The sequence below is a fragment of the Mesocricetus auratus genome, unplaced genomic scaffold (genome assembly GCF_017639785.1).
Source record: "Mesocricetus auratus isolate SY011 unplaced genomic scaffold, BCM_Maur_2.0 Super-Scaffold_100676, whole genome shotgun sequence".
Classification (NCBI taxonomy): domain Eukaryota; kingdom Metazoa; phylum Chordata; class Mammalia; order Rodentia; family Cricetidae; genus Mesocricetus; species Mesocricetus auratus.
Genome location: NW_024429266.1, coordinates 97,008,832 through 97,032,827, shown reverse-complemented (window position 1 = coordinate 97,032,827; position 23,996 = coordinate 97,008,832). Strand labels below are relative to the sequence as shown.

Here is a 23,996-nt window from a genome sequence, read left to right as displayed (position 1 = left end):
ATAGTGGGACTTCCAGGGGTAGAGAGGAACTGAGGGTTAAAATTTGGGCAGGCAGGAGATATCAGGTAGACTAAGAGGGATTTGGACATCCAGAATAGAAGAAGTAAAAACCATAAGGCAAACTGTAGATTAGTGGAAACCGGTTAATTTAAGTTATAAGAGACAGTGGGACATCTCTAAGATATGGTTAAGCTTTCTGTCCAGCCTTTCAAAACCCCTAATAAAGGCAGGTGAGGCTCCAACAGCAGATGGGCAAGGAGGCCAATGGGCACTTCCCTGGTACAGTCATCCTAGGAGGGTAGAGGGGCTCCAGGGCTGCAGCCCTCACTGCTGCTCTCATGACTCTGGTTTTCCATAGTTTCCCAGATACTGGCTCAAGGGCAAAGTGTTTTCTCAGTATCAGAGAACACAACAGAACACTGGAACCCTGGAGGCAACCTTTAGCCATAGAGTTCCACCCGTATTCCCATTAAGCTGCATCTTCTGAGCTACTGCAAGGAAGTGACTATTGTCGGTTTGATTTGCAGAGGTAATTGAGATATACAGCCAACACCTGCCCTTTCTGATAGTTTGACTTGCTTGCACGAGTCTTTGCTTATACCCTTAACACTCACTACACAAAACTACCAGAAACTGCTTCACCTCAGGAAAAAAAATTCCAAGCTCTAATGCTACTTCTGTAAGGGTAGAGAAAATAGTGCTGTACCAGAATGGGCCTTGCCCAGGCCCATTGGGACCACTTTGTTCCCAGAACAATTTTGGTACTTGGAAATGTCACCATTTGTTCTTATTAGAATAAACTGCAACCGTGACATGTATTTTGGCTGGCTGGAGGGGACTCAAAGGGCAGTATTCTGAGTTCAAAACAGAGGGCAAGTGTCTTTCTCATCACCTTCCAATACAACCCAGGAAAAGCTCACAGCCTCCTGAGTGTTACTTTACAAGGAGAGCAGGACTGCATGAAAAGGCATCGTCTCTATTTTGCATAGCTTCATTTTCAGGATAAAATAAACAAAACAAAGGAAGAGGTGCTGGAGATATGGCTCTGTTAAGAGCACTGGCTGGTCTTCCATAGGACCTGGGTTCAATTCCCAGTACCCACATGGCAGCTAAAACATTTGTCTGTAACTCCAGTGATATGACACCCTCACACCAATGCACATGAAACAAAAATAAAAAGAACAACAAAAACAAAAAACCCACAAATAAATAAAACCCAATACACAACTGCTATTGTATAGGAGGCCATTTTCCTGCCCAAGAATAGGATTCAAGAGATCCACTAAACTTAATAAAGGAACAGATGCTTTAAAGACAGTCATTGCTGCTGGGGTACCCACAAGGAAGCTCATAAAAAGGCATGGGCTCCCACGGAGGTCTCCAATCTATTTTATCCATATGAGAAGCACCCTCAGCACTGTCAAGTGTGTGGTGGGGTTTCATTAGGAATAGTCACACATGACTCCTCTCTTGTCAGTTTATCTTCATGTGAAAATAAAGACAGAAGTTTTGAGACAGATGTCACTAAGCCTGTCCAAGGGCCTAGCCAGTTCCATAACTTGTCACCTGTAGCTCAAAAGCCTCTTAAAAGCCCAGGCCTTGTTTGATCATGCAGCAAAATTTCTTGTTGAGCAAGTACAACAATCAAGGTTTCAATCTCAGGAAACTAATTGTCAAAGTTCTCTTCTGACTTCCACATGCACTCATTCTAAGAACTCCCCATATACAGCAGTCAAACACGGTTTTTTTCTTACAAATTTACTAGCCGAGAACAGCCATGAACTGAGAACGGTGTGGGGGAACGAGCACACACCAGGATAGCCTCTAGCAACACATTTGTGCCAAAATTAGAAATGGTTCAAATTCTATTTGAGGTTAGCCTTGGTCCTGTCAATGACTGTGTCCATTAGGGCTCACCTGTATTCCCGAGGGCTGGGGATGGTGTCACTTTTCAACTCTTTACTGCTGTCCAACTGAAGAGGGTTTCCCACACTCACATAAAGAATCTTCCCCAAGGTCTGCATGCACATATACACAGTCACATTATTCAATTTGTCCAAACAGTCCCTTTTACAATTGTGGCATAGTTTTGGGAGCAACTGTTAGATTATTATTCCCAATAAGTTTCAGTAAACACCTCGAAACACTTCAATTCTCCCACTTCTATAAAGCTTTAACAATAGAGCACTCAGAATCACTCAGATCTGAAGTATTGGAGATCAACTCCCAAAGGAAGATTTCCTTCTTTGAATAGCAAGTTTTGATGATGAGGGACAAAAATCAAACCATTTCTGCCTTAAAGGAAAAGGCCCCCACCTCTTCCTCTCTGGCATCTAAGACTAGAAAGATTAAATAAGTACCGTGGACCACGATGGCTGCAAATTTTAAAATCCAAGAGTTCACCTGTTTCAACTAAGTGGTTATTCAGAGGCACAGGTAAAATTGCTTTAAACTCCTAGGAGCTGAGAACTGCCAGTTCAAAAAGGACCTTGAAGCTACAGTGAGAAGTGAAACAAGAGCGGGAAATGTTCACAGGATGGTTCTCTAGTCAACGGAAGGTCCTACTTTCTGAACTGTACATCAGAGCTCAACTGGTGGGCGCATAACCTCAACACCTGCTGATATATCTTGTAAAATATCCAGAATTATAGTTAACTAGATTAAGAAATACACACAACAACTGTACACATATAGGTGGGTAATTTGTTAGCTAGACCTTTTTCATGGTTTGGTCAAAGAACAAACTTTAAGAGAAACAGAAGCCATGTCTCTGTGCTGCTCCCCAAAGGCATACGTGGATGAAACAGCCGTGCATTGCCACCCCCAGGACACAGGTGATCAGGGAGGAATTAAATCAGGACGAAGAGCCAATGAGGTAAAAACTCCACCATGACTGCTCACTGTGAAGATTCCCATGGGCCCTATACACAAGTAAAATATTTGCTCAAGCTGCCCCGCAGAGCAGGCATGGGAGGGACACACAGGGGAGTAAGTGCCACACAATACACCTTCCCACCACCCAGTATCTAGTCACTGATGTGGAGACAGACACTTCCATCGCAGTCTCTTGACAGAGGAGGAACCTGTGAATCTTCCTGTTCCGGCCCCTTCCCCACATCTCCTCCTCCTCCTCCACTGGGAGCACAGAACAGACAGAAAACGTCCCTGTTAACCCCTGGATCCCTCCCCCAAACCAAGGACCTTGGGAAAAGGCGTCCATGACAGGTGGCAGGGCCAGCATTGTCCATACATGTTGAATCGTGTGTGGAGCAGACCGCCAGTGAGCAGATAGATGCTCTCGGCCTAGCGGCTGAGGCTAGAAGGGGAGGGCAAACAAGGCTGTCTGGGGTGTAAACTGTTCCACCCAGCGGCGGCAGCCACCTGAACAGACCACGTTGATCCTGCCTTGGGAGCTGCTAATCTAGTAGTCAGAAACAGCTGGAGGCTTTCCGGGCACATCGCTTCACAGGGCGCTTGGCTGAGGGGAGTCTTTGGGACAAGATAGGATCATGGGGAGGAGCAGTCAGGGGCAGGTTGACAAGGCTTTACTTTGCCAGCAGGACGGAGCGGGGTGCCAGCGACACACACACACACACACACACACACACACACACACACACACACACACACACACACACACACACACACACACACACACTGCGTGGGGAGTGACCGCAGGGAACGCTCGCACGTGCCTCAGGACACCACATCCTTGTTGACCGCGAGTCACAGCTCTGGTCCCTCCCTCCGACTGCCCCGAATAAAAGGAGTGGCATCAAGCTGGCCAACTGCAGCTGCCCGCCCCAGTGACGTCTGGACGTCCGGGTCGCACGTTGCGGAGGGGGCGGGGAGCAACGGAAACCTGCGTGTGAGCTGCAAGGTTTTGACTGTCTGCCTGTGGAGGAAGTAGCTGTAATTGCGCTACTGCGATTTCTTCAAACACTCGTGTCAGGGCCTGGTGCCAAGGTAAGGGAGAACCTCAGCCTCAGCCCTTTCCTGCCCTAGAATGTGGGAGTACACCCAGGAGCTAGGGATGGTGCTGGAGTTCGTTCCTCAGCTGGAGGCTGAGGACAGTGTCAGTGGGGGAGGGGAATGTAACAGCGAGGACGACTGAGAGACCCGGAGCTGCCTCCCTTTCCAGGGCTGTAAATGAGACAGACGGACTGGGATGCAGCTTAGTTAGCGGAGTGCTTGCCCAGCATGCAGACAGCACTGGATTCGATCCGTGGATCTAGGCATGGTGATACCTGCAGTACCATCCTTAAGTGATGAAGGCAGGAGGAACAGCTCAAGGTCATCTTCAGGTACATCTTATCTAAAATAAACAACAACAACAAAAAACAACAAAGGAGCAGGAAAAAACTAGTCTTTCCGGTTCTTGGCCAGTCTAGATGTCTTTACTCCAAGCCTGTTCCTTCTCTGTTGTCCTAGAAGGGGATGACTTCAGCCCCTCTCAAGAAAAATCGCTCCATTCACTCCATTCTTCCTGAAGGAGATTCCCCCCACACACACACACAGTGGGGGCTTCCTCCAGGACCCTTGGGTAGCACTAACCACACCCAAACATCTGTTTTCACCAAGAAATCCCTTCATAAGCAGGGAAGAAAAATTAAAGTGGCTGCTTTCTGACCGAGGCACAAAAACAGCAGCAAACCACCTTGCAGGTATAATTTTAAGAGTTAAATCGGGTGGTCTGTGTTATGATGGGCTAGGATGTGGTGGTGTGTTTGAATTGGACATGCTAATTAGGTAACCCAAAGGAGATTCTAGATAGCTGGGCCTCAGCAGTCAGCCTCGGGAGGAGGAAGTGACAAGGGAATAGATCTTGGTGCTAGCTTCAGGAGTGTAATCTAATGGTTTTAATTTAGGCAGAGGGGACAAGGGAGAAGGGCTATGCTGTCGGAGCTGCATGCTCCTGTGGGTTAGTGTGGTTTCACTCCCGTTATACCCAGGTCCACCCTAGGGCCATGCCCAATTCCTAGACCCAGGGAGCCAGCCTTCTACCTGTCCAAAGGATTAGGCCACGGGAAGACACGGGAACTCTGGAGAGGGGAGTGTTTATTTGATTAGAGGACCTAGGAAGCCACCTGGCATATGTTGGCATTAAAAAGCCAGTAAAATGACAGGGAATGGAGACACGGAGAATAGGCGTAGGAGAGAGAGGGAGAGTGAAATCATCGGATCACAGGATACAGCAGTCAGGCCTGAAGCCTCCATCCCAGCCTTGGAGTAGGCAGATGGACCGATGCCTCTCATCCGAGTAGCCTCTTGTGTGTGGCTTAAGCAGGATTCAGTGAGAGCTGGGAGTGGGACTGTCCCCACTTGCCATTCTGACCCCTCAATCCCAAGTTCATCTACAGAGGCTTCCTTGCTAGACCCTGGGTGTGGGAATCCAGCAAAAGCCAGACAGATGCAGAAGTCAGCTAGAAAGCAGACCTCTGGACCCCTGCTCATTGAGGAGGCAGGAAGGCAGTTCAGGCCCTCTCTTCCCATAGAGTCAACCAACCATACAGCGCCCAGAGCCAGGCCTAGAAAGAAGAAGGCTGTGATGATCCCCACTGTTTCTGCCTCAGCAGGTTTGCCTTTCCTAAAAGAAGGAAGGCAGGCTGATATGAGGAAAGTCGGGCTAGTCTTGCCTGCCGGTATCATAGTAATTTCCAAACCGCAGCCCACTTCTTGAGGGATTGTTTCTTGGAACTATCCTCTACTCTACCCCAGGCCGTTCCTACAACTCAACATGAATTCACCAGGAGTCCCTTATTTCCACTGCCCCCCCCCAATCTCCCATCCTAGACATTCTGCCTCTATCAGCAGCATGCAAGAGACTAGGGGTTCTCATATCATTATCTCTCGATATACTGAGGGACACCCCCTGAAGTCACCAGAGCTCCTCATGGCCCTTCTCACTTGGGCCGTATGCACATGCTGAGGCTGGCAGGTATTGGAATGGTCAAGGAAGGGTTCGAAGTTGATTAACCAGGTGTCATGCATAAAGACAAAAGACCGCTGGTCACTCTCCTGCATCGCATAGTAACAGAACGGGAATAAACACAAGCCTGGCAACCAGTGAAATAGGCAGCCAGCAGCCTTCCATATCAGGCTGTCAGGAACAGGGAGTGCCTCAGCCCGGGTTAGTCCTCGGGGACCATTGAGACTGGGAAAATACTTGTAGGACTGGTTACCTTTCAGGGTGCTGATAGCAAGGGGTGCAGTGATGGTGCTTGTGAGACACTTAATTCTTTCTCTTTGAGACAAATTCTCATGTATCCCAGGCTGGCCTCAAACTCACTATGTAGCCTCGATTGGCCTTGAGCTTCTGACCTTCCTCTTTATACCCCATTGATGGGATTACAACTTTAAACTACAATCCTTGACATATGAGATGCCCTAGATCACAGTCATGGTTTCATGAAGCATGCTAGGCAACCCATTCTAACAACGGAATCACATCTCAAGTCCCAAATATTGGAATAGATCTTTTGTTCTGTGTAGATAGGTGTGCATTCACACATACTCATACCCCTGTCTGGTTTCTTAACTGAGGATTGTACACATGGCCTGGAGACGGGGCTCAGTGATGTACAGTGAGTACTGTCTTACAGACCACCCAGGTTCAGTTCCCAGCATCCATACCCAGCAGCTCATAACTACCTGTAACTGAAGCTCCCGTTGATCTGGTGCCGTCACCGGGCATTTGGGCGATGCACTCACATTCACACACCGCCACAAACATTACACACATTTAAGAATGAGCTGGACGTTGGTGGCACACGCCTTTAATCCCAGCACTCAGTGATTTCCAAGCCAGCCTGGTCTACAGAGCAAGTTCCAGGACAGGCTTTGAAGCAACACAGAGAAACCCTGTCTCTAGGAAAAAACAAAACAAAATTTCAGAGTGATTTTTTAAAATCTTAACAGGACATGGTGGCACATGCACTTGAGGAATTGAGGTAGGTGGATCACTGTGAATTTGATCCAGCTTCTCCATAGTGAGTTCCTGGACAGCCAGCGTTATATAGTGAGGCCATCACAATTAAAGAAAACAAAAGCAACAAAGTGATAATGTTTAAATCCAAAAGTATTTTATACAAGGTTGCACACACATTCTGTCTCCATTTGAAAGAGTTTCCTTAGTACTTTGCTTGTTTTCCTTTTTGCTCTGTTCAGGTGGAGCCCAGGAGTCACGTGTGCCAGACGAGCCCTCCCCCACAGCCGTCTACCCAGCACCACCATTATAGTTTATTGGGGTTCCTCAGAGACCCCTTTGACTCCCCGGGTCTGTACCCTTTGCGCTACTGTTCCACATGAAAACCACTGAGAGTCTCAGTCCTAGCCCAAGACATTGAAATTCAAGAAAAAAGACGGAGGACTGCAGTAGCCTCCTTCAAGAGAGAAGAGGGTCTTAGACTTATTTCCTGGCCCTCTCTGGACCTTGACCTCTTCACTCTACCACAGAAGAGATATTTCCAGCCTGGGGCAGGGTGAATAGGCCCATGTGGTCATATCTTGCTTGCACAAATAAAGCGTGTCTGAAGATCAGAGGGTGGATCTTGCCATGAGCTAACCATATAGGTCTGGAGGTCTTTGCATACAGACAGGAAGTGAGATGGCTGGGTGGAGAGAGGATATACGTGGGAAGAAACAGGAAGTTGCTCTCGTGCTGAGAAGCTAATAAGTTAATAAAGGTGTCTTTTGCTTGCTCTCCTTCTTCTCTCTGATCTCTCAGCATTTTCCTCTACATCTGACTTTGGCTTTTTATTATTTAGACCAATTAAGAACTCCGTTTTCATTTTGGCACACACATAGCCAGAACACTAACGGCAGGACAGGGCGGAATCACCCCGCCCGGCCCGAGAAAGCCATCAGCTGCTATACTCTCACTCAGTCAAGCTGGCCATGCCTGCGCCAGCGGTCTACACTCTCCAACCGTTTTCTTTGGACTCAGTGGTTTGACACAGCCTTCATTTAGACTAAAGGGACACACTCCCAGACTTGCAACTTCCCCGAGCCGCACGCCCGATCCAGCCCACGGCTGCAGCCCATTACAGGCCTGTGTAATCAGTGGTACACTAGGTCCCCCATGTTACCCACTTTTCTCCATTGTTCCGGCGCTGCATCCTTGCTGACTCCATCCTTGGTAACTGGTAACCATCTCCAGGTACAGGGATTTGTTCAACTAAGAAGTCATGGGGAATTTTTTTTCTTTCTCATTAGTCATTCACTCAGTGTCTTTTTTATTGCTATTCATTTAAATACCAAGTTCATGATAGTCATTTTGCTACCCTTGTATCTGTTCATTGGAATCTGGAATGTTTCTATTTTCTGACTTCTGAATAATGGAGCAATAACTGTGTATATTCTGTGTGAGAGACATTTAGGAGCTTTTAGTGAGAACTCAGTATAACTGTGGTGGGTAACATTGTGGTCTGAATACTCCCAATTGAATTCACTCTTTTGTATCAGTGACATTCCTGCCAGGAATGAATAAGGATACAACGTTTCCATCCCGGTGCCTGCATGTGTGACCACTCATTTTATTTTTTCAGTGTATTTTTGAGACAGGGCCTCTAGCCAGCCTGCAACTGACTAGATAGAGCAGTCTGGCAAAGGATCAATGAAATTCATATCCTTCTGCTCTGGAGGCATGAGAATGCCTTCAATCCTAGCTCCACACTAACTTTTCTTAAGATTAGCCTTTCAGACTGGACCAAGCTGAGAGGCACTAAGAAGCTTCTTTTTCCTATCTAATTGCATGAGTAAGGATGATGAGTACTTTAAAACATGCATGCGTGTGTTTAGTGATTGTAAAAAAGGCTCAGGCATTAGGAGCACTGCTTGCTCTTACAGAAGACACAGGGTGCTTTTCAACTCTCACATTAAGAGCTCACAGTTGTCTGTAACTCTGTCTAAGGTAGCAGATTCTCCCTTCCGTTCTCTGTGGTCACGCACATACATGAAGGCCAAATATACATACACAAAAAAGTAGAAATAATTCCTTTAAAATTTAAAGTATTTACACAAGCAAAAATGATTCTTTGTGGAAACTTAATTTTGATTCCATGGCCAGACAGCTATAGCAGTGTTTATTTTTTTTCTATTTTTTTAAAATTTAAATTAGAAACAAGGTTGCTTCACATGTCAATCCCAGCTCCCTTTCCCTCTCCCTCCCTTCCTCCCACACCTTTCCACTATCCCCCCCATGCCCCCAGTCCCAACTCCTTTCCCCAGGGAGGGTGAGGCCCTCCATGGAGGTGTCCATAGTCTGGCATTTCATCCACAGTAGGGCTTAGGCCCTCCCCCAACAATCCAGGCTGAGAGAACATCTCTCATTGTGGGATGGGCACCCAAAGTCCATTTGTATGCCAGGGATAAATACTGATCTACTACCCAAGGTCCCATAGATTGCCTAGGCCTCCACACTGACACCCACATTCAGGAGGTCTGGATCAGTCCCATGTTGGATTCCCAGCCATCAGTCTGAGGTTCAAGAGCTGTTTCTGTGGGTTAAGCAACCCCAGTCTTGATCCCTATGCTCATCAGTCCTCCCTCTCTGTCACTGGGTTCCTTGAGTTCAGCTCAGTGGTTAGCTGTGAGTGTCTGCCTCTGCTTCCATCAGTCATTGGTTGAAGGTTCTGTTTCCCAGACTCTCTGGCAGTGGGATTGTATGCTGGCACTCCCCTGATCCATGTCTAATATCCATATACAAGTGTGTACATACCATGTTTCTCTTTTTGTGACTGGGTTACCTTTGAGGGGCACCTAGGTTGCTTCCAGGTTCTGGTTATTACAAATAATGCTGCTATGAATATAGTGGAACAGACGGCCTTGTATGGATATGTATCTTTTAGGTACATGCCAAAGACTGGAATTGCTGGGTCTTGTGGTAGGCTGATTCCCATTTTCCTGAGGAATCTCCATACTGATTTCCATAGTGGCTGTACAAGTCGGCACTCCTACCAGCAGTGTAGGAGTGTTCCCCTTTCTCCACATCCTCTCCAGCATAAACTGTCATTGGTGTTTTTTACTTTAGCCATTCTGACAGGAGTGAGATGGTATCTCAGTTGTTTTGATTTGCATTTCCCCCGATAGCTAGGGATATTGAACACTTAAGTGTCTCTCAGCCATTTTAGACTCCTCTATTGAGAATTCTCTATTTAGTTCTGTAGCCCGCTTTTTAATTGGATCCTTTGGTGTTTTGGAGACTTCCTTCTTGAATTCTTTGTAAATTTTACAGATCAGCCCTCTGTCAGATGTGGGGTTAGTGACTATCTTTTCCTATTCTGTGGGCTGCCCTTTTGTCTTGTTGGCTATGTCCTTTGCCTTACAGAAGCTTCTCAGTTTCAGGAGGTCACATGTATTAATTGTTGACCTCGGTGTCTGTGCTACTGGTGTTATGTTCAGGGAGTGGTCTCCTGTACCAATTCATTCAAGGGTACCTCCCACTTTCTCTTCTAAGAGGTTCGTGTGGGCTGGATTTATGTTGAGGTCTTTGATCCATTTGGATTTAAGCTTTGTGCATGGCGATAGACATGTATCTATCCGCATTATTCTACATGCCAGCATCATATGTTGAAAATGCTGTATATTTTTAGCTTCTTTGTTGGAGATCAGATGTTCATACATGTAGGTTAATACTGGGAAGTTCAATTTGATTCTATTGGTCTACCTGTCTATTTTTGTGCCAATACCAAGCTGTTTTCAGGCCTATAGCTCTATAATAGAACTTGAAGTCAGGGATGTTGATGCCTCTGGAAGTTCCTTTATTGTACAGGGTTGTTTTGGCTATCCTGGGTCTTTTGTTTTTCCATATAAAGTTGATTATTGTGAAGAATTGTGCCAGAATTCTGGTGGGAATTGTGTTGAATCTGTAGATTGCTTTTGGCAAGATTGCCATTTTTACTATGTTGATCCCACCTATCCAAGAGCATGGGGGATCTTTCAATTTTCTGGTATCGTCTTTAATTTCTTTCTTTAAAGACTCAAAGTTATTGTGATACAGGTCTTTCACTTGTTTGGTTAGCATTGCCCCAAGGTATTTTATGTTGTTTGTGGCAATTGTAAAGGGTGATGTTTTTCTGATTTCTTTCTCAGCCACTGTATCATCTGTATATAGTAGGACTACTGATTTTCTTGAGTTGATCTTGTGTCCTGCCACTTTGCAGAAGGTGTTTATCAGCTCTAGGAGTTCCCTGGTAGACTGTTTTGGGTCATTTATGTAAAGTATCATATCATCTGCAAATAGTGAAAGTATGACTTCTTCCTTTCCAATTTGTGTCCCTTTGATTTCCTTTTGTTGTGTTATTGCTCTAGCTAGAACTTCAAGTACAATATTGAAGAGATAATGGAGAGGGTAGACAACCTTGTCTTGTTCTTGATTTTAGAGGAATCACCTGGAGTTTCTCTCTATTTAGTTTGATGTTGGCTGTTGGTTTACTGTATATTGTGTTCAGGTATGTTCCTGTTATCCCTGGTCTCTACAGGACCTTTATGATGAAGGGGTGTTGGATTTTGTCAAAGGCCTTTTCAGCATCAAGTGTGATCATCATGTGATTTTCTTTTGCTTTTTGTTTTTATGGTGAATTACATTGATAGATTTTTGTATGTTGAACCATCCCTGCTCCCTGGAATGAAACCTACTTGATCATGGTGGATGGTTTTTCTGATGTGTTCTTGGATTCAGTTTGCCATTATTTTATTGAATATTTTTGCATCAATGTTCATGAGGGAGATTGGTCTGTAATTCTCTTTCTTAGTTGTGTGTTTGTGTGGTTTGGCTCCCCAAGTAATTGTGTCCGCGTTAAAAGAGTTTGGCAATGACCCTTCTGTTTCTATTTTGTGGTACAATTTGAAGAGTATTGGTATTAGCTCTTCTTTGAATTTTTGGTAGAATTCTGCACTGAAACTATCTGACCCTGGACCTTTTTTTGTTGGGAGACTTTTGATGACTGCTTCTATTTCATTAGTGGTTATAGGTCTGTTCATCTGTTCATGATTTAATTTTGGTGTGTGAGACCTGCCCAGAAAGCTGTCCATTTATTTTAATTTTTCCAATTTTGTGGAGTGGAGGTTTTTGAATTATGACCTGATGATTCTCTGGATTTCTTCAGTGTCTGTTGTTATGTCCTCCTCTTCATTTCTGATTTTGTTAATTTGTTTGTTTTCTCTCTGCCTTTTGGTTAGGTTGGATAAAGGTTTGTCTATCTTGTTGATTTTCATGAAGAATCTACTGTTTGTTTCATTAATTCTTTGTATTGTTTTCTTTTTCCTATTTTATTGATTTCAGACCTCAGTTTGATTATTTGCTGGCCTCTACTCCTCATGGATGAGTTGCTTCTTTTTGTTCTAAAGCTTTCAGGTATGCTGTCAAGTGACTAGTGTGGGAATTCTCTAGGTTCCTTATGTAGGCACTTAGTGCCATGCCTTTTCCTCTTAGCACTGCTTTCAAAGTGTCCCATAAGTTTGGGCATGTTATGCAATTATTTTTATTGGATTCTTGGAAGTATATACTTTCCTTTATCCAGGAGTGATGCAGTTCAGCATTGTTCAGTTTCCATGAGTGTGTAGGCTTTCTACAATTTGTGTTGTTGTTGAATTTAACTTTAAACCATTGTGATTCCATAAGATACAGGGGCTTAATCCGTTTTTTTTTTTTTGTATCTGTTGAGGTTTGCTTTGTTGACATGTATGTGGCTGATTTTAGAGAGCATTCCGTGAGGTGCTGACAATAAGGTGTATTCTTGTATGTTTGGATGGAATGTTCTGTCAATGTCTGGTAAACCCCATTGAGTCACAACTTCTGATAGTTCCTTTATTTCTCTGTTAAGTTTCTGTCTGGTAGCCCTGTACAGTGGGGTGTTGAAGTCTCCCACTTTTAGTGTGTGAGGGGTTTTATGTGTGATTTAAGGTTTAGTAGTGTTTCTTTTATGAATCTGGGTGCCTTAGTATTTGGGACATAGATGCTCAGAATTGAGACTTCATCTTGATGGATTTTTTTTTTCTGTTACAAATATGAAATAACTTTCTTCATGTCTTTTGATTAATTTTAGTTTGATTTGTTAGATATTAGAATAACTACTTGTTTCTTAGGTCCATTTGATTGGAAAATCTTTTCCCAATCCTTTACTCTGAGGTAACATCTGTCTTTGAAATTGAGGTGTGTTTCTTGTCTACAACAAAAGGATGAATTCTGTCTTCATATCCATTCTATTTGCCTGTGTTTATTTATAGGCAAGTTGAAGAGGGGTAGTATTAATGACCTGTTATTTTTGGATTTGTTGTTGATGGTGGTATTGTGTATGTGTTTCCATTCTTTGGGTTTTGGTAATGTTGGATTATCTATTGCCTGTGTTTTTGTGGGTGTAGATAACTTCTTCAGGTTGGAGTTTTCCTTTTAGTACTTTCTGTAGGATTGGATTTATGACTATGTATTGTTTAAATCTGGTTTGTCATGGGTTATCTTTCTTTAGGTTGGGAAAGTTTTCTTCTATGATTTTGTTGAATATGTTTTCTGCACCTTAGAGTTAGCTTTCTTCACCTCTGTACCTCCTATTCTTAGGTTTGGTCTTTTCACTGTGTCCCATATTTCCTGGATATTTTGTGTTAGGGATTTGTTGGAATAAAGATTTTCTTTGGTTGATGAATATATTTCCTCCAGTTTATCTTCAGCACCTGAGATTTTGTCTTCCATCTCTTGTATTCTGTTGGTTGTGCCTGCATCTGTAGTTCCTTATCTTTTACCCAGATTTTCCATTTCCATCGTTCCCTCAGTTTGTGTTTTCTTCATTGCCTCTATTTCAGTTTTCAAGTTTTAAATTGTTTAAACTGTTCCTTCACTTGTTTGATTTTTTTTTTCTTGGCTTTCCTTGCTTTCTATAATGGATGTATTGATGTATTGATTTCTTCAATTTTTTGCTTGTCTTTCCCTCCATTTATTCCATTTTTTTGTTTGTCTTTTCCTCCATTTCTTTAAGGGAATTTTTCACTTCCTCTTTAAGGACTTCAGTTATAATCTTAAGGTTATTATTAGGTTGTTTTCTTCTGCTTCATCTACATTGTAATGTTGATGTCTTGCTGGTATAGAACCCCTCATCTCTGTTGGTGTCATATTACTCTATGTTGTTGAATATGTTTTTATGCTGTTGTCTACCTATCTCTTCCTCCAGTGGGTGTAGGCGGGGCTTATGATTCAGGGGGTCTCTCTTCCTCCAATTGATGTAGGTGGGGCCTGTGGAGGCAGGGCCAAGGCTATGATGGTGACAGATGTGTAGTGCTGGATTGTTTGGGGGTGTGAGGAGGCTGCCCCCCAGGTCTCTTGAGTTTCAGTGGACAGGGGTTGGGAGAGTAATGTTACCAGGGTGATTAGGACCTCGAGGTTAGGGGGCTTTAGCTGGGGATCCGGGCACTCACCTCTCCCAGAGGTAATGGGGCTAAGACCCCAGTGGAGACAGATGCAGTATGGGATGGTTTGGAGTATGGAGAGGTAGCCTCCAGGTCTCTGAGTTTTTGTGGGTGGTGATGGGGCATGCTGAGCTGTGCCTTATGAAATTTCCATTTTTACAAAGATTTTCTCTATTTGTCTCTATTAGTGTATTTTTTCTTTGTTGTATATTTTAAAATATATTCTTATTGGTTAAATTCCTGGAAGTATTGTTCTTCCCTCTCATTGGAAATAGTGGGTTTTTAGTTTGATGTGTTAGACATGGTTCATTACTCCCTAGCTTCCCTCTATTCAATAATTCTTTGTGTAAAATATTCTATTTCCTGTATTCTCATGGATAATTTCTGTCTGAGATTTCTATGTATACTGTGCCTCTAAGCATGTTCTGCACTGCCGCTTGATTGAACGACCTCTCTTTCTCCGTGAATTTTTGGAATCAATGTTTCTTAGTGAAATGAAATGATTGACTGTATTTCTCTTAGCACACTAAATATATCTATATCCATGCTGTGTCATTGTGTCCCATTCCCGTGGTGCCCCCCCCCAAGAAATGTGAACAAGACCTCTGATATCATTATGATTATGGTGTTTGGGACTTTTTATGTGGTTTGTTATTTCACATAATAGAGTCATATTAATTTTAGGTTTGTGTTTTGACACCTTGCTTTGAAATGTCAACAAGAATTCTGGTCTTTGTTCCTGCAACAGAAACTTAGAGAAGAGTTGTCAGAGAGAATGGCTGTATCTTCAGGGAATGTGTCTCAGGTCAGTGTCCTATCAATATTACTTTGAAAATCGTTTTACATTGATATCATTCAAGCTTTTATTTCTCTGTCTCAGATAATGCCATCTAAAGAATTTGTTTCTTATTATTATTGCCTTTCTTTTTCTTTCCTAATAACCAGATATATTTTCATGATTGTAAAACCTGTAATTCTCAAAAGGATTCCATTGTAAATGATGATCTAAGAGATATATTAGTGCCTAGATCCTACAAAGGATATACTTGTGTTTTTGTTTTTTACTGAAGAGGGAAGGCCTCATGTCCTGCATGGGTTATATTTCAGGGATGTTCATGTTTGAGAACAGGTCTTTTAAAGTGACCATGCAAATTCATACAGTTTTTTTTCTGATATCAGTAATGCATACATGGAAAACAAGCATTAGAAGAGACTTACTCTCTTGAGTCCTAAATACCATTTCAGCATGATAGAGAGCTCAGATAATTGAAGGAGCATGTGACGTGATCTTGTCATGAAACTGATATATCAGGGAGGAGATGCATATTGCAGTATAGTGGTTTCTCTCTTTGGCATTTGGTGTCACACAGTGATGATTTCCCTTTGTTTTTTGTTTGTTTGTGTTTTGCTTTGACTCTTGAAATCTATTTGTCTCAGTTTAGTTCCTACTGATATCTTTCTTTTGAATCCAGTGTTCAGTGGTAAGTTCTCAATACACTTTCCCTTTGTGTTTTGTTTATTTTTTTCAACAGGATACCATTGTGAAAGCACTGCCTGACTGACCTCTGTCTTACATTATATAGACCATATCAGAAAGAATTTTCTAGAAATTATTGACTTGTTGCTTTGCATAAGCCCTCAATTTTCAACTGTATATGAGTTTCTCTCCTTTATACCTTTGTTCTCTCCTCTAATTTTGGAAGAAGCAGCTGCCCCAACTTATGTTTTTCCTTTCCCTGAAGCTACTATATTGCATAGATAGAGATTTTGAAGAAAAGTTTATATGGACAAATTTCCATTTCTGTCTTTAAAAATGTCCATATTATTTGAGTATTCAAGTATTTATCTGCATGGTTTGTGTATGCCACATGCCTGCACAATGGCCATGAAGATCTGGGTTTGTCCACAATCATCCATTAGCAGAGTCAGGAACGTTAATCACCTGGCATGTGTGTAGTGAGAATCAAACTTGCTTTCTCTGCAAGAAAGGCATGTGCCTTTAACCACTGAGCTATCTCCTCAGCTCCCAGTTTTTCATTCATGTTGAAGCTTTTGGAGGAACCAGTTGTCAACCTTTTTCATTTAATTTCTGAAAATTAAAGGAATCTAAGTGTTACTTTCTATTCAGCGCAAAATCCTCTTAGATGGTTGAGCTCAGATACTAAGGAAAAGAATAGAGTGAAATTACAAGATTCAAATTTTCAACTAAGCAATACCCACGAGCATAATATATTCAAAATCAATAAAGAGTTAATATTATTCTCAAAAAACTTAATACATTCATTGTGGACACAGATCATCTTTTTACTTCATCTGAATGGATTGTCAAATAGGCTCATTGTATATATATATATATATAAATTTTTATATCTGTTGTATAATGAAATAACATAGATTTGTGGTATTGTTATTTAATAGTACTGGTATGTTTTCTTTTTGAGAGATTTAGATAATTCTACCATCTCATTTTGAATTTCCTATTTATCTCATTCTCAAAATATATCAAAGGATATTTGATTGTATTGTTTGTCTAGTATTTTGGATGTAAAAAGTGTTGTTGCAATCCTTATAGTTAAAACACCCAAGCTATCTGACTTTTAATTCCTCAATAAATTGTGCCTTCTACATTCCACCTGTTTGTTTTGCAATGGGTACATTATAGAACAAATACACCAACATCCCAACTAAGCATGTTAGATAGAATAGGGTTAGGTGATGCCCGGTTGTCAGCAAGAATGATCCAGGGTCCATATTTAAGCAAGAATGAAAGTTGTTTTGATTTTGCCCCTTGAAATTTGCCTATCTGAGATGAGACACCTTATTTGATATATCAACATACTGTTGATAGTGGTAAATTCCTAGATCTAGTCTGCAAATGTTATCTCTTATATTTCCTAAAAGAATAACGTAGGTGAGACTATTATGCCATTCTGTTTTTATAGACATGGAAAATACAATAAAGGGTATTCCAGAACATTTCTTTTTATAATTCAATTTCATTTTTGTCTTATGGATCTGTGTCTGATGAATAAATGTAGGCATTAATACTGTGTGTTCCTTCTGACTGTAGAGTACAAAAGAACTTTGGATTCTGTCATACTTAGGGATCCAAGAGACACCATGACTACAGACAGGGAATTTAATAAAGAAAGACATTTTGTTGATGGTAGCTTACAATTTCATGGTGGCATGTAGGCAGGCACAGTGATGGAAAAGGACCTGGGAATTCTACATCTTCTTTTCCCCCAGGAAACAGGAAGTGAACAGAGTCACTCTGGTTTTAGCTTGAACATAGGAGACCTCAAAGCCCACAGCCCTAGTCACACAGTTGTGGGATAATCCTAATGTATGCTGTGAATTTGTATTTCACTCATTGGTTAACATAAAAGCTGCTTTGGTCTGTAGCAAGCAGAATAAGGCCAGGTGGGAAAGGCAAACTGAATATACAAGAGGAGAAGGGTGGAGTCAGGGAGATGGAGCCAGCTGTTGGGGAAGACATGTAGTCACAAAGCTATGTGACAAAATGTAGATTAATAGAAATGGATTAATTTAAGGTGTAAGAGCTAGTTAGTAATAAGCCTGAGCTATAGGCCGAACATCTGGAATTAATATAAGTTTTTGTGTGATTATTCAGGACCGGACATTCGGGACAAAAGGAAAGCTCCACCTCTGTTTACAACACACTTCCTCCCAAAGATCACCCATTCTGCAACTTGTCCACATCTCCTAATACTACCATTCCCTTAGTGGCCATTGTCTTTCAAACAGCTGTATTCTACTCCCTGGTCCCTAAAAGTCTAAAGTTCAAAGTCTCTTCTGAGATTCATGCAGTCTCTTAACTGTAATCCCCTGAAAACTCAAAATCAAAAAAAAAAATCACGTACTTCCGATATAAAATGGCACAGGATGTACATTAACATCCAGATATGTAGGAAAGAGAGCATAAGGAGGAAAACTGAACCAAATCAAGACTGAAAAACAACCTGACAAACTCTTCATCTCCATGTCTGATACCAAAGCTTTTCATATCTACAATTCCTTTATCTTTGTTGACTGCCACATACTTCTTGGACCTGTTCCATTCCCTGTTAGTACCTCTTTTGACAGGTATGCCATGATTGTGGCAAGCTCTTGAGATTTCAAGGCAATAAAGGCTTCACCTTCATACCTTCACACAATGGCTTTTCTGAGTCTCCATGCAGGGATACCACTGCCACACTCTACCTCAGCCAACTTCCTGAGTCATTGAGTCATTCTTAACTCTTTCTTCTGTTCTTGCCTTGTTCAATTCCATTTTCACCTGTTTTCTGTGTTTTACTTGTTTCCTTTACTGCCTAAATTTGGCTATCCCGGACCTCTCTCTGTAGATCAGGATGGCCTCAAACTTAAGAGATCTCCTTGCCTCTGTCTCCAGAGTACTAGGAAATGGGCTGCACCACCATACCTGGGTCTAAACTTTTCTTTAATTACTTTTCAAATCACACTCAGCACCACTGAATTCCTTGCTGCTACTTGTATGTCCCATTAAGCAGCACTTAAAGCATTCCACTGATTTCTTTACCCAAAGTAACATAATTCAAATTCCTGTATGCAGTTCCATGGTCATGCCTATCACAGTATTATTCCTGTCCCTGTTACAGCTGCTGTCCTAGTTATGGTTTCAGTTTCTGTGAAGACACTGCAACATAGTAACTTTTATAAAGGAAAACATTTAATTAAAGATCCTTCCAGTTTAAGTTTTAATCCATTATCATCATGGAAGGAAACATTTTAGTATGGAGGCAGACAAGGTCATGGAGAAGGAGCTGTAGTTCTAGTCCTTCATCTGTAGGCAACAGGAATTGTACTGTCTACCTTACTGAGCATAGCTTGAGCAAAGGAGATGTCAAAGCCCACACCCACAGTGACACACTTTCTTCTAGATGGCAAAACTAATCCATCAATGCCACACATCCTAACAATCCCATTCTGTTTGGTGTCCAATTTCTTTTAAATAATCACAGATCCTGTGGCATAGTAATTAGAATCAGTTGCATGATGTCATATCAATGCTGGGATCTTCATGATTGTCCTCTGAAGAGCAACCAGTGCTCTTATCTAATGAACTAATTTTTTCACCATCTCTAGAAAACATATTGGAATAATGGGCTTGGGTCATTTATATCAGAAAACTGTCTCTATTTCCTTAGGTCCCTTTTCCTAGGAAAACTTGTTCTCCAGCAACATATGGTAAATGGATAATTTTCCATTACAGGATCTGTTAACATTTGGGGATGTGTCTCTGGACTTCTCCCAGGAGGAGTGGGAATGCCTGGAGTCTGCTTCAAAGGCCTTGTACATTGATGTGATGTTGGAGAATTACCGCAATCTAGTTTTTGTTGGTAAGAAATCTCTTCATGAGGGGTATTTGTCTCATCTTTGGTATTTGCCTGCTTTTTAGTTTTATAAATTCTCTGAACAATCCAGAGACTACCTTATCTGGGGGAACTTATGTTAATAAACATAGCTTTTTCTTCTTTTTTGTTACACTATTCTTTGTTCTCTGAAAAAGCAACCAATACTAAATATTGTGTCATCTATACAGGCCTTTTATCTGGTATTTAAGGATAACTTCAGTCTTCAAAGAAAGTTGAATATTCAGAGCAAATAAATTCATTATTGTATACTAGTGTTTGGAATGTATTAATATTATCATATTAAGCTTCACTTGCTTCTGAATTTTGAAAAATATAGAGATTTTAAAATAGGGAAAATAGTTCTCATGTGCATTTTCCTGTTTTTGTTGATGTCATTTATATGCTTTAGAGTTGTTGGTCTATATTTATTGCTGGTAGCATAAAGTAGCATGATTTTAAAGCTAGCAATAGGAAGGCTGTGGTAAGAGGATGTGGTGTGTTCCTGGCCAGCTTGGGTTACATAGTGTATTTCATGCTGGTCAGGTCTGTATACTGTGGCCGTCTCAAAAATATAAACAGTAAGAAGACAGAGAAATCATCCACATATGATCCCTCTAAAAGCTCCATTGTCAATCTTATTACTGCTCAATCAAGTATTTCTCATAACTTCTGCAGGATTTACAGTTTATATAATAAGAAGGCTACTATCAGTCTTCAGATTTTGATGGAGATTAGATTATTTTGTTTTTGTTGTTGTTGTTGTTTATGGGTGGGGCAGGGTTTCTTTTTGAAACAGTCCTGGCTATCCTGTAACTCACTCTGTAGACCAGGCTGGCCTCCAACTTACAGAGATATAACTCTGTCTGTTTCCCAAGTGCTGGGATTAAAGGTGTGCACTACTACTGCCCTGTGTTTAGATTGTGTTTAAGCATGCATTTCACAATAATGAAACATAAAAAGCCTGCCTCTTCTGAGAAGTCTGTTTCCAAGTCTGCTGCATAACTTAGCTTACAGAACTGAGACATCAGTTCTTGAATCTGTAACATGCATTTATCCCTTTAATCCATTTTTGTGCTCATTTTCCAGAGAAATATCATATGTATGTGAAAAATATGAACATCTTGGATCAAGGATCAAAGCACATTGTCTATCACCCTGTGAATATCCAAGAGAAGTCTTATGAAAATAGTGAGATTGGCGTAAAGGTCCACAAATTCTCCTGTTGTACACCTCATAACTCAAGTGATCTTTCAGAGAACTCCAACAAGTATGAATGTGATAACCACAGGGATACCTCTATTGTATCAACAAACCTAAAGAATCATAAATGTAGAAACACAGGAGAAGAAACTTACAAATATAAAGACTGTGGGAAATGGTTAAATTTGTGTTGCATCATTAGTCAAAGAATTCACACTAGAAAGGAACTACGCAAAAATACAGACTGTGATGACTCATTTGAGTCTAAATATACACTCATGCTGAAAGAGATTTCTAGTGGAGGGAAAATACACCAATGTGGGAAATGTACGAAGTACTTTAGGGCCTACTCAAGTCTCAGTAGACATCAGAGAACTCATTCTAGAGAGAAGTCCTACAAATGTAAAGAATGTGGGATGTGCCTTTACCTCTTGTATCAAGTTAAAAACCATTACAAAACCCATAATGGAGAGAGAACTTACAAATACAGTGAATATGAAAACTGTTTCATCCAGAAAGATCATCTTAGCTCACATCCAAGAATCCATACAGCAGAGAAACCCTTCAAATCTAGCGATTGTGAGAAGTCCTATGTTTATGTGTCTGCTGTTGGACAACATCAGAGAATTCACACAGGAGAGAAACTTTTCAAATCTAGCGATTGTGAGAAATCCTTTGCATATGTCTCCACTCTTGGACAACATCAGAGAACTCATACAGGAGAGAAGCTTTTCAAACCCAGCGATTGTGAGAAATCCTTTGCATATGACTCCACTCTTGGACAACATCAGATAATTAATACAGGAGACAAACCTTACAAATGTACTAAATGTGAGAAATCCTTTCCATATATCTCGAGTCTTAGAAAGCATCAGCGAAGTCATACAGGAGAGAAACCGTACAGATGCAGTAAATGTGAGAAATCCTTTACACAGGGCTCACACTTGAAACGACATCAGACCCTTCATACAGGAGAGAACCCTTACAGATCTAGCGATTGTGAGAAATCCTTTCCATATATCTTGAATCTTAGAAAGCACCAGCAAATTCATACAGGAGAGAAACTTTTCAAGTCTAGTGATTGTGAGAAATCCGTTGCATATGCCTCTACTCTTGGACAACATCAGCGAATTCATACAGGAGAGAAACCTTTCAAATCTAGTGACTGTGAGAAATCCATTGTGTATGTCTCCACTCTTGGACAACACCAGAGAATCCATACAGGAGAAAAACCTTTCAAATCTCCTGATTGTGAGAAATCCTTTGCACATGTCTTTACTCTTGGACAACATCAGAGAATTCATATAGGAGAGACACTTTTTAAATCTAGCAATTGTGAGAAATCCTTTGCATATGTCTCCACTCTTGGACAACATCAGATAATTAATACAGGAGACAAACCTTACAAATGTACTGAATGTGAGAAATCCTTTCCGTATATCTCGAGTCTTAGAAAGCATCAGCGAAGTCATACAGGAGAGAAACCGTACAGATGTAGTAAATGTGAGAAATCCTTTACACAGGCTTCACACCTGAGACAACATCAGACCCTTCATACAGGAGAGAAACCTTACAGATGTAATGAATGTGAGAAATCCTTTACACAGGCTTCACACCTGAGACGACATCAGACCATTCATACAGGGGACAAAACTGTGAGTGTAGTAAATGTGGCAAAGTATCTCTCTTCCCTCACTGCTAATAGTTCTTGAGAAAAGGCTGACTGGGAAGAGACTGTTAATAAAGCATATGCTTTACTAAAAGCTCTGTTACTAGAGATCACTGCACCTCCATACAAGATCCGCATTAAGAGCATGAGAAATTTGTGAAAGCCTTTATGTTATGTGCAAATCATACAGAGTTTATACTGAGGAAAAATTCTGAAAATGTGACAATGTAGGAAAATTTTCTGTAAACTTTTTTCAAACTCAATGATAGCATAAGAATGAAAAATCAAGAAGCCTAAGACTGTGCTGCGGTATATAGCAAGGGACATGTGGAAGTCAAGAAACAAAAAGAAAGGCATACCAGTTATGAGTAGCTGATGTGCTTCTGTTGCTAAAGATGGGTTGGTGATCAAAGGCAATGGTTAATTTTTTGTATTCAAATTTGCCCTCAACTACTTGACATGATTAAACATCTGAAGTAGAGATGACTGTTTTTCATATTTAAAACTATATTTGTGATTCTTTTAAGATTTTTATAGGTTACATTTTGAGATAAATAGTAAAATGATTGATCCTTTCTTTGTAAACACAAAATGTCATTTGCCATTAAAACCAACTGAGAGAAAAAGATACCTTGCTTGCTTATGCTTTTGTAATCTATAAAACAAGTTCTTAGACATGAGCTGTGTGGTGGTGGTGCATGCTGTTAATCCCAGTACTTGGGAGGCAGAGGCAGGTGGATCGGTGAGTTCGAGGCCAGCCTAGTCTATAGAGAGATACCCAGGACAGGCCCCAAAGCTACAAAGAAACATTGCCTCAAAAAAAAAAAAAAAAAAAAAAAGAAAGGTTCTTAGACATGAATGTATTAGGGCTTTTGGAAATAATTTGATTTTCGCCTGTAATATGTAAAATATTTAATCATGTCAGGTAAGTGAGAACCATGGTTTTACTTCACTTGAAAATGAAGTTTACATTCACTTGAAAAATGGAATGTAACCACATAATTTTTATATTGCTTAAAATATAAAGAAGGTGTAGCAGGAGGAAGAGGGGGGAAGGAACACATCAGGAAAAGATAAAATGTAAACAGGCAAGAGAGAGGTAAGGAAGAAAAAGAGGAGAGACCCTGACAGGTTGAAGGTGTCTGTGTCTGTGTTCCTTTTTCACTGGCCCCAAAGGATTAAGTTTTGCTCCCACAGATGCAAAAGTCAAGTGTTTCATCAGCCACATACTTAGTTCTGGTGCTGCTGACCATGGGCCTGGAAACATCTGCTCCTTTTCCTTCTGACGAGCAGTAGTTGCGTCTAGTCCAGGAACACATGAAGCTTTTTCACAT

At 41.3% G+C, this 23,996-nt stretch overlaps 1 protein-coding gene across 1 annotated transcript; it reads left to right on the top strand.

The window, feature by feature from the left end:
* The first annotated feature begins 3,832 nt into the window (after positions 1 to 3,832).
* Positions 3,833 to 23,290, top strand: LOC101841023 (zinc finger protein 420). The gene is made up of 4 exons (XM_013121404.3): positions 3,833 to 3,966; positions 15,146 to 15,202; positions 19,652 to 19,778; positions 20,880 to 23,290. The coding sequence occupies exons 2-4, from the start codon at positions 15,173 to 15,175 to the stop codon at positions 22,703 to 22,705; spliced, it is 1,983 nt and encodes a 660-aa protein (XP_012976858.2). The 5' UTR covers positions 3,833 to 3,966; positions 15,146 to 15,172; the 3' UTR covers positions 22,706 to 23,290.
* Positions 23,291 to 23,996: the final 706 nt, after the last annotated feature.

Coding starts and splice junctions, on each gene's coding strand:
- LOC101841023 (XM_013121404.3), top strand. CDS start 15,173: ATGGCTGTATCTTCAGGGAATGTGTCTCAG. Junction 15,203..19,651: donor CTTCAGGGAATGTGTCTCAG/GTCAGTGTCCTA, acceptor TTTCCATTACAG/GATCTGTTAACATTTGGGGA. Junction 19,779..20,879: donor CCGCAATCTAGTTTTTGTTG/GTAAGAAATCTC, acceptor CTCATTTTCCAG/AGAAATATCATATGTATGTG.